We start from the raw sequence: 11666 nt of genomic DNA, 5'->3' as shown, positions 1-11666 counted from the left end.
AAATAAAATTAAAAATAAAACATAAAAAATTAAATACAAGTGTTTGCTCTACTGCATCCACAAAATAAACTAATACTAAATTTGATTGATAAAAGGTGACTGGGGTGATTCTGCATGTCATGTTGCATGGGTGGGCTACCCTAACCTTAGGAGTAAAAGCATTGTCTGTACTGTTTGAACATCACATTATACTATTCCATATAAAAGAATATTACAGGAGAACCGTTTACCAAAAAAGTGACCTGTGAAGAAAGGAACTTCAATTGATTTTCAATCAGATTTATCTTTCCATCACAAACAGTCAGGGGTCATATTAAATCTGATGAAAGTATAAGATTAGGAAAAATATTTTCTATATTTCAAATCCATTTTCTCTTGTTTTATCTTGTTTATTGAGACAGAATTACACAGTGTATCCTCTGACCTAGAAACAGTAATATAACCTCGGCTAACCATAAACTCGGGATCCTCTTTCCTTAGCCTCTGGTGCTTGTAATTTAGGCCTGTGATACCATATCATCTTTATTAGTCATTTTCAAGAATAATTTCAAAGCACACTGTACATTTTTATATTTTGAAGGATATGTAGAACTACTAAGGGGTGAATATATATAAAATCAATAAAAATGAAAGTATAAAGTCTCACAGTAATTTAGAAATCCTGTTTTACTTTTTATTTTTATTTTTTTAAAGAGTTAGCAATATTTTATTTGCTTTTCTTGCTGATCCATGCTGCTTTGTTTCTGAAAACCAGAGTTCAAGTGATTAATTGTCTAATTTCCTCACATTATTCTTGGTCCCAGACTCCTTGTGTGGACTTGGCGTACTTTTCCAGCTTGGTCTGCACCCCAACAAGTAGCAACTGAGGACAATGGCAGCTCACAATGGGATGGGGGAAGCTGGCACAGGAAACCAAATGCTGTCGCTCAATCTGCTTCTTCTCGGTCATTTCTGTTACATTTTCTTCATAAATGACAGAACCATGCCACTTGTCATATAAACATCACACCCCCAATCTAACAGAAATTATTGTGAGGCAACAGAAAATGTCCATGTTCAGGGTCCATCAATCCCCTGGGATTCCAGTATAGAGAAGAGACTTAGCATTTCCATCTCTAGAGGGTGCAGGTTGCCCCCTGTAATGACCAAAGAATGCAATGGTTCTCCCAAGCTCACTGTACACATTTGCTGCAAATGCCTGCTGCAATTTTCTGGTCTTCAGCTCCAACTCTGGCTAAGCCCACACAGAGTGTCTCCTCGGTGATTGCTGGTTCTTCCCCACGTGCTCTCTGATTTTGAACAATCTCTAGAAGTTGCTGTGCTGCCTGGTTCACACTCATGTAACGAGGAGGCTCATAAATCTTTCTTCCCCTGATGAGGTTCTCCAGAGACAGCTCCTTCACTTTGATATCAAGTAAGCACAGAGTGTGCATGCTGTTTTCTCTGTTCTTCTTCACCTTGTCAAAGAAGCTCTCTGGTCTCCAAGTGTCCATCCAAAAAACAATAGAAATGTTTTCTCCGAACTTGTACAACTGTAAACCACAGCAGCCTACAGCGTTCATTATGGAGGCATTGTGAATAATTTGATAAGGGATGCCCAACTTTGTTGCTGTCAGAATAAGATCACTGTGTGTTGTAGCCCCAAATGGATCACCAACCACAAGGAATGCAACATCACTGACACCTGCATCCTTAAAAATATTATCTGCTTCTTGTTCTACTTCTTCTCTGTCAGCAAGTATCAATTTTCTTTCCTAAACCTCTTCCAGGGCTTCCTTCCCTACAATCAGGACTGAGGTTTAGGCTTCCAGATACACATGGCTGCAGTGTCTCACAACTTTCAGGCCCTTGACTGTGATGTCCTTGGCATCTCCCAGGCACAAGATGATCAAGTAAAGCATCCCTAACTCCAGGGAGGAGTAGACCGCTTAGAGACTCGTAGGTGATTCGCTAACGCCCCTCAAAGTCTTACTGCAGTCTTTCAGTAATTGCAGACCCCAAACGATGTGCCCATCCATCATGGAGACAAATCTCAAAATCCTGTTTTATAAAGTAACTTTTGAAGGCTTAGATTAGACTACTATTTGAATAAAATTGTGTGAGCCCATTCACATGAATATGACAGAAAGTGATAAAGAGTGCAATTGGCCTGCAGGATACTGGGATTGAAGAAGACATTTTCTTTTTTTTAACCTTTTTCCTGCTTCACTATTGGATGACACATATGTTCATGAGAAGATAAAACATCAAATTAGTAATAAAATAAATTTTCTATAGCTTCAAAATAAAAATTTCCTTATTTGAACCATCAATATTGTGATATGTATACACACACATATAAATATCAATATTTATATAATGGTCTCTCTGTCTCTGTCTCTCTGTCTCTCTCCCAGAGACAGGGTCTCTACACAGTCCCCTGTCCTGGAACTCACTATGTAGAACAAGCTGGCAGACATGCATCCTAACCTGAAATTATTCACGGTAAACAAACAACTTGCAGCAAGTGTAAAATAGAACTAAAGGATGGTTTGAGAAAATGTCACATCAAACAGAGACTCAGGAAAGAGGAAATGTGAGAAAGCAGGGGTCAGGTGGAGGTTAGGAAATCAGGAAGATCCTGATCCTAACAAACAGCTCATCAGAGGCCTCAGCAGAGTTTAACCTGAGGAAGAAAGAGTGAGCAAACCAGAAGACAGAGGAAGACACAGTGCAAGCTGAGGCTCAGAGAGGAAGGAAGAATGGAGGACAAGGGACAGAGGATGAAGGCAGACAGTGCTGCCAGACACACACAGAACAGGACTCTAGAGGAAATGGGCAGGAAATAGTGGGAAATTGCTTATAGAAACAATGTCTGAAGATGTTTCACATTCGCATGATAACTATCATCTATACATCTTAGAAGTCCTACCATCTTTAGCCATAAACTACATAAGAACTGGAGGTGGAAGATGCCTTCTGGGCCCTGCTGTACACATGAGCTCACAGCAGAGTGACAACATATATGACAGGTGTGAGCAGAAGCTAGACACAAGCACAGAGGAAGTGGGTGTGAAGTTTCACTGCTTGTCGCTAGCTGGGGAGCTGTTTGCAGTGTTAGTCACTAGGAAAGGAAGGGTCAATTTTCTTTAAGAAAGCAGCCTCTTTAACTCAACCACCCTCCAGTGTAGGCCACACCTCAGAGTACATGGGAAAGCAAGTTAAACTTGGTGTGGAAGAAAGGAAGGAACAAAGAGAGAAAGGGAGAGAGGAGGAAAGGGAGAGAGAAAAAGAAAAACCAAAAGGAAAAGATAAAACCAAATAAATGAAAATTTTCATTGCAGTTGAAAAAGAAAGCCTTAGAAATAAAAATACACAAGATCAACAAAATCAAGTTACAGCCACTAACCTTAAATGTTTCACTATGGATCAAGATTTAGCATCAGACCGCAGATGGCTGAGCCCCCAGAACAGCCTTGCAAGCCCTTGTCCACCAGAGCCCATAGGGAACCTGCCACACTCCCTACTGGCTGTCAGGGGAGGGAATGCCTGGAGCTCTCAGAGGGAAGATAGGGCATTGCACTCTGGGACTGTGACCTTTCAGGCCCTTATTCAGGGCCGGGTGACCACCATCAGGACTCAGGACCTGCCCCTAGACAGCTGAGTTCCGGAACAGCCTCTCAAGTACTCTCTCACCTGAGCCCACAGAGTCAGAACGGAGTCACTGCCATCATAACTCATTGTTTGCCTACAAAGATCCAAACACCCAGAAGCAATCTCCTTCCTGAGCCCATGGTTCCTCAGACCATGTTCTTACAGACACTAAGAGAACACAGGAGAGACAGGCTCCAGTCAGAGACAACAAGATCACCTATAATCCCAGATAAAAAGATGGCAAGAGGAAAGCAAAATAACCTAAGCAATAAAAACCAAGTCACCTGGCAACATCAGAACCCAGCTTTTCCACCACAGCAAGTAGTGAATTGCCAAACACACCAGGAAAACAAGACTTAGACTTGAAATCACACCTCATGATGATGATGGAGATCTTTGAGAAGTTCATGAATAACTCCCTTACACAATTATAAGAGAATGCAGATAAACAAATAGAAGCCCTTAAAGAGGAAACCCAAAAATCACTCAAAGAAGTACAGGAAAACACAACCAAACAAGTGAAGAAATTGAAAACGGAAATAGAAACAATAAAGAAAACACAAAAAGACAACCTTGGAGATAGAAAACCTAAGAAAGGAATCAGGAGTCATATATGCAAGCATCAGCGACAGACTACAAGAGATGGAAGAGATGATTTCAGGGGCAGAGACAACATAGGAAACATTGACACAACAGTCAGAGAAGATGCAAAAACAAAAAAGCTCCTAACCCAAAACACCCAGAATATCCAGGACACAATGAGAAAACAAAACCTAAAGATAATAGGAATAGAAGAGGGCAAAGACCCCCAACTAAAAGGCACAGTAAATATCTTCAATAAAATCGTAGAAGAAAACTTCCCTACCCTAAAGAACGAGATGACCATGAACATGCAAGAAGCCTACAGAACTCCAAATAGATTGGACCAGAAAAGAAACTCCTCCCAACACATAAAGATCAAAACATGGAATGTTCAAAACAAAGAAAGAATCCTAAAAGCTGTAAGGAAAAGAGGATAAGTATATAACATATATATAACATATAAAGTCAGATCAACCAGAATTACACCAGACTTCTCAACAGAGAGTATGAAAGCTAGAAGATCCTGGACAGATGTCATACAGACACTAAGAGAACACAAATGCCAGTTCAGACTACTATATCCAGCAAAACTCTCAATTAACATAGATGGAGAAACCAAGATATTCCAGGACAAAAGCAAATTTACACAATATCTGACCACAAATTCAGTCCTACAAAGGATAGTTGATGGAAAAATCCAACATGCAAGAAAACCAAAAGGAGAAAAGTATACAAACATAAGTTTACCTCTAACAACACAAATAACAGGAAACAACAATCACTATTCGTTAATATCTCTTAACATCAATGGACCCAATTCCCCAATAAAAAGACATAGACTATCAGACTGGATAAATAAACAGGATCCAGCATTTTGCTGCACACAGGAAACTCATCTCAGAGACAAAGACAGACACTATCTCAGAGTAAAATGCTGGGAAAAAAACTTCCAAGCGAATGGTCTCAGGAAACAAGCTGGAGTAGCTATTCTAATATAAAAGAATATAGATTTTTCAATGAAAAGTTATCAAAAAAGATAAGGAAGGGCACTTTTGACTCATCACAGGAAAAAAATCTCTCAAGATAAACTCTCAATCTTGAACATTTACGCTACAAACACAAGGGCACCCACATTCATAAAAGAAAGCATACACCCCACTCTCATCAATGGACAGATCATAGAAGCAGAAACTGAACAGAGACACAGTGAAACTAGCAGAGGTTATAAACCAATTGGAATTAACAGACATCTACAGGACATTTCATCCTAAACCAAAAGAATATACTTTTTTTTTTTAGCACCTCAAGACACCTTCTCCATAATTGACCACATAGTTGGTCACAAAACAGGCCTCAACACATACAAGAAGATCGGAATACTTTCATGCATCAGATCACCACAGACTAAGGCTTGTCTTTAAAAACAACAAAAACAACATAAGCCCACATACACATGGAAGCTGAACAATGCTCTACTCAATGATAACATGGTCAAGGCAGAAATAAAGAAAGAAATTAAAGAGTTTTTAAAATTTAACAAAAATGAAAGCCCAATGTACCCAAACTTATGGGATGCAATGAAAGCAGTACTAAGAGGAAAACTCATAGGTCTGAGTGCCTCCAAAAAGAAACTGAAGAAAGCATAGACTAGCAACTTGACAGCACACCTGAAAGTTCTAGAACCAAAGGAAGCAGATACACCCAAGAGGGTAGACAGCATGAAATAATCAAACTCAGAGTAGAAATCAACCAAATAGAAACAAAAATAACTATACAAAGAATCAACAAAACCAGGAGCTGATTCTTTGAATAAATCAACAAGATCAATTTATCTCAGCCAGACTAACCAGAGGGCACAGAGGGAGTATCCAAATTAACAAAATCAGAAATGAAAGGGGAGACATAAAAATGAAAACTGAGGAAATTCAAAAAATGTTCAGATCTTTCTACAAAAGCCTATACTCAACATAACTGGAAAATCTGGAGGAAATGCACAAAATCCTAGACAGATACCAGGTATCAAAGTTGAATCAGGATCAGATAAACCATCTAAACAGTCCCATAACAACCAAAGAAATAGAAGCAGTCATCAAAAGCCCCCCCTCTCCCCCAAAAAAAAAAGCCCAGGACCAGATAGGTTTAGTGCAGAATTCTGTAAGACTTTTACAGTAGACCTAATACCAATTCTCTCCAAACCATTCCACAAAATAGAAACAGAAGAAGCACTACTCAACTCATTTTTGAAGCCACAATTATGCTCATACCTAAACCACTCAAAGATACTACAAAGGAAGAGAACTTCAGATAAATTTCTCTTGTGAAAGCTGATGCAAAAATACTGAATACAATTTTTGCAAACTGAATCCAAGAACACATCAAAACAATCATCCACCATGATCAAGTAGACTTAATCCCAGGGATGCAGGGATGTTTCAAAATATGGAAATCCATCAACATAATTCACCATATAAACAAACTCAAAGGGAAAAATGCACAATAATCTCTTTAGATGGTGAGAAAGCATTTGAGAAAATTCAACACCTCTTCATGACAAAAGTCTTGGAAAGATCAGGAATCTGAGATCCATACCTAAACACAGTGAAAACAATATACAGCAAATCAGTAGCCAACATCAAACTAAATGGAGAGAAACTTGAAGCACTCCCATTAAAATCAGGGACTAAACAAGGCTGCCTACTCTCCTCCTAACTATTCAATATTGTACTGGAATTCCTGACCAGAGCAATTAGACAACAGAAAGAAGTCAAAAGGATACACTTTGGAAAGGAAGAAGTCAAAATATCACTATTTGCAGATGACATGATTGTATACTTAAGTGATCTCAAAAATTCCACTAGAGAACTTTTACAGCTAATAAACAACTTTAGCAAAGTGACTGGATATAAAATTAACTCAAACAAATCAACCACCTTCCTCTACTCAAAGGATAAACAGGCTGAGAAACAAATTAGAGAATCGATACTGTTCACAATAGCCACAAAGACTATAAAATACCTTGGAGTGACCCTAACCAAAAGAGTCAAGGATCTGTATGACAAGAGCATCAAGTCTATAAAGAAGAAAATTGAAGATCTCAAAAGGTGGAAAGATCTCCCATGCTCATGGATTAGAAGAATCAAGATTGTAAAAATGGCTATCTTGCCAAAAGAAATCTACAGATTCAATGCAATTCCCATCAAAATTCTAACTCAATTCTTCATAGAGTTGGAAAGAGCAATTTGCAAATTCATCTGGAATAATGAAAAACCTAGAATAGCAAAATCTATTCTCAACAATAAAAATACTTCTCTAGGAATCACCATCTCTGATCTCAAGCTACATTACAAAACAATTGTGACAAAAAATGCTTGGTATTGGTACAGAGATAGGCAGATAGATCAGTGGAAAAAAAAAGAACCATAAATAAACCCACACACCTATTGTCACTTGATCTTTGACAAAGGAGCTAAAAACATTCAATGGAAAAAGGACAGCCTCTTTAACAAATGGTGTTGTTTCAACTGGCAGCCAGCATGCAGAACAATGCAAATTGGTTCTTTCTTATCTCCTTGTACAAAACACACATCCAAGTGGATCAAAGACCCCCACATCAAACCAGTTACACTGAAACTATTAGAAGAGAAATTGGGGAAGAGCTTAGAACACATAGGCACAGGGGAAAATTTCATGAACAGAACACTAATGACTTATGCTCTAAGATCAAGAATTGACAAATGGGACCCTATGAATTGCAAAGCTTCTGTTAGGCTAAGAACACTGTAAAGAAGACAAACCGGCAGCCAACAGATTGGGAAAGGATCTTTACCAATCCTACATCTGATAGAGGGCTAGTATCCAATATATACAAAGAACTCACGAAGCTAAACTCTAGAGAATCAAATAATCCCATTAAAAATGGAGTGCAGAGCTAAACAAAGAATTCTCAACTGAGGAATATCGAATGGTTGAGAAACACATAAAAATGTTCAATATTCTTAGTTATCAGGGAAATGCAAATCAAAACAACCCTGAGATTCCACTTCACACCAGTTAGAATGACTAAGATCCAAAACTCAGTTGACAGCAGATGCTAGTGAAGATGTGGACAAAGAGGAACACTCCTCTACTGTTGGTGGTATTGTAAGCTGGTACAATCACTCTGGAAATCAGTCTGGCAGTTCAGCAGACAATTGGACATAGTGCTACCTGAAAACCCAGCTCTTTCACTCCAGGGCATATACCCCAAAGATGCTTCAACATATAACAAGGACACATACTCCACAATAGCAGCCTTTTTTATAATACCAAGAAGCTTGAAAGAACCCAGATGTTCTTCAACAGAGGAATGAATACATAGAGTGTGGTACACTTACACAATGCAGTACTACTTAGCTATTAGAAACAATGACCTCAAGAAATTTGTAGGTAAATGGATGGAACTAGAGACTATCATCCTGAGTGAGGTAAACTAGTCACATGGTAACCATTCACTGATAAGTGGATACTAGCCCCCAGAAAGCTCTGAGTAGCCAAGGAGCAGTTCGCAAACATCACAAACCTCAAAAAGTAGAAAGGCCAAAATGGGGGATGCCTCAGTCCTTCTTAGAAGAGAGAACAAAACACTCACATGGGGAAATGCAAGGTCAAATAGAAAAACAGGGAATGAAGAAAAGATCATTCAGAAGCCGCCCTACCCAGGGATGCACCATATATGCAGCCACCAATCCAAGCACTGTAGCTGATTCCAAGAAGTACCTACTGGCAGAAACCAGATAGAGATGCCTCCTCAGGGACTACATCAGAGTCATATAGATACAGCTGAGAATGCTTGCAAGCTAATCATCAAGCTGAACATGGAGACCCCAATGAAGGTGTTAAATAAAAGAGTGAAGGAACTGAAAGATGTTGCAACATCAAGGGAATAACAACGTTATCAACCAACCAAACCCTCCAAAACTCCCTTGAACTGAAACACCAACCTTTGAGCACACATTGTGAGACCTATTGATCCAGTTGCACATATAGCTGAAGATATCAGTGTCCCGCATCAATGTGAGAAGAGGCCCTTGGTCCAGGGAGGGCATGCTTTCACAATGTAGGGGAATGACAAGGCAATGGGGTAGAGAGGGTGATTAGGAGGGAGTGCACCTTTTGTGAAATGTGGAGGGGGAATGAGTGCAGGGTGGGAGGAAGGGATAATATCTCAAATGTAAATACAGAGTATCTAATTAAAAATGAGGAAAAAAAGAAAAAAAGTTTTACTATGAAATAAAAATTAAAATTCAATGTATAAATTTTTAGTAAGTGAAAGTTCCAGGACAGCTAGGTGCAATTAGCAGACAGTCTTTTACAAAACAACAAAAAACACCAATAAAAACAACAAAACAGTAGCTATACAAGAACACCAGCAAACCTGGGCAGAGGCAGGAAAAGAAGGCAGAAGGACTGAAATGTCTGTAGACCAGAGTTATAGAAGGCACAGTTCATTTTTATTAGATTGACCAATTTCCTGCTTAATGTTAGATGTTATATAATATAATGTTGAATATTAATTCCAGTGAGATCTTCTCATGTTGGTGTCTCTGTGGTAAGAAAGATGAAAAGATCTGGTTTCCCAGAGGTGACCCTGATACTCCCAGTTGTGTGCTGACTCTCTGCAAGGGACGTGGAGCATCATAAAGAAAGTCAGTAGCAGACAGGTCTCTGATGCAGTGAAGCACAAGATGCTGCAATCACAACTGAACACAGGAGCAGAGGATCTACTGATACCAACAGAATAGCAGCTCACCTATTGCCCTGAATATGGTGAGTGTGTGGCTGCTGCAGCCTGGCCCATTAGAGTCCAGTCTTGTAGTGAAGTGAGTGAACTGCATAAAGACAGTTATTCAGAATTTTCTCAATCCAGAAACCCCTTGCCATCTGTAGCAGGAGCCAACTCCCCATTCTGACAACATCTGACACGGTTATGACCTTACCATTAGTCACCAGTGTTGTCCCATTGAGACTCCTCAATCTTCTCCACAATTGTGCAGTGAGCTCATAGTGCAGTCTGCCAAGTCATCGACATAACAATACAAATAACAACATTTGTTAAACAGTTTTTTATTCTTTCATCTAAAGGATTTGTATCCTGTTATCTGTATATGGTAGAGATATTAGATGCGTTCCTTACAAAAGACAAGTGCTAAGTTCCAGATATATGACAAAACAGTAAAGATTCTTAGACAGTTTCTTCTGTGATATTCTACAATTTTAACATTTCTGCTTAAATGGAAATCTCATGGTAAGCATTTTTCTTAAAGCCTCTTTCATGTCCCTGTTCCTCAGGCTGTAGATGAAAGGGTTCAGCATGGGGGTCACCACTGTGTACATCATGGAAGCTGCCATATCCTTCCCAGCTGAGTGAGAGGATGAAGGGTTGAAATACACAGCGATGATGGTGCCATAGAAGAGGCAGACCACAGCCAGGTGTGAGCCACAGGTGGAGAAGGCTTTCCATCTTCCTCTAGTGGATGAGATTCTCAGGACAGCACAGGTGATGTGGATGTAGGAGATGAGGATGCAGGCAAATGGGGTGACCATGATCACAGCTCCCTCTGTAAGAAGCATCAGGTCATTGAGATGTGTGTCTGAGCAGGAGAGTTTCAGGAGGGGAGTTATATCACAGAAGAAGTGAGGGATGATGTTGTTTCCACAGAAGGAGAGTCGAGCCATGAGCAGTGTGTGCAACAGACAATTCATGTTGGATACCACCCATGACCCAGCAACAAAAAGAGCACAGAGCTTCTGAGTCATCTTTGTGGTGTAGTGTAAAGGGTGACATATGGCCACAAATCGGTCATAGGCCATCACAGCCAACAGGAAATTGTCCATATCACCAAACACACACATAAAATATAACTGTGTGAGACACCCAGAGAAGGAAATGGTCTGATTCCCAAGTATGTAGTTGGCAAATAACTTGGGGACAGTAGTAGAGGAAAAGCAGACATCCACCAAGGAGAGGTTCCTGAGGAAGAAGTACATGGGCTTGTGCAGGTGACAGTCTGTGCTGATGGCCAGGATGATGAGCAGGTTTCCCAGGACAGTGGCCAGGTACATGATGAGGAAGAGCAGGTGGAGCAGGTGCTGTTCAGGCTGTCTGGAGAGTCCCAGGAGGAGAAACTCAGAAACACTCGACTGGTTGATGCTGTTCATGAGTGTGAGCCCAGCTACAGAAAGAAGTAGCAGAGGTCAGAAGGCCATCTTCAGGTTTAGATGCTACAACCAGGTTCACATTAATCCTTCTTAGAGCTTCTGAAACACGATTCACTCCTATTTTTCACACACTCAATTTACACATCACAGGTTTAGGTCATGTTGGTTACCCCGAGATACATTCTTGGTTTTTTTTCTTTTTTTTGGAAATAACATAAAGGCATTCATTAACATACTCTACTCTTACCTGTATC

At 39.8% G+C, this 11666-nt stretch overlaps 1 protein-coding gene and 1 pseudogene across 2 annotated transcripts; both read right to left on the bottom strand.

Annotated features, from left to right (window-relative positions):
- Window positions 1-1056: 1056 nt before the first annotated feature.
- Window positions 1057-1901, bottom strand: LOC308440303 (diphthine methyl ester synthase-like; annotated as a pseudogene). Its single transcript has one exon. The product of its transcript is annotated as a diphthine methyl ester synthase-like (transcript).
- An 8566-nt stretch (window positions 1902-10467) lies between these two features.
- Window positions 10468-11412, bottom strand: LOC308440302 (olfactory receptor 1f45-like; the record flags this gene model as incomplete). Its single annotated transcript, XM_080942318.1, has 1 exon — window positions 10468-11412. The coding sequence occupies one exon, from the start codon at window positions 11410-11412 to the stop codon at window positions 10468-10470; it is 945 nt and encodes a 314-aa protein (XP_080798444.1).
- Between the last annotated feature and the right edge of the window lie 254 nt (window positions 11413-11666).

The sequence above is a fragment of the Micromys minutus genome (genome assembly GCF_963924665.1).
Source record: "Micromys minutus genome assembly, chromosome: 31".
In the NCBI taxonomy this organism is placed as follows: Eukaryota; Metazoa; Chordata; class Mammalia; order Rodentia; family Muridae; genus Micromys; species Micromys minutus.
The sequence above is the reverse complement of the archived record's forward strand: the minus strand, read 5'-3'. Positions and strand labels throughout refer to the sequence as shown.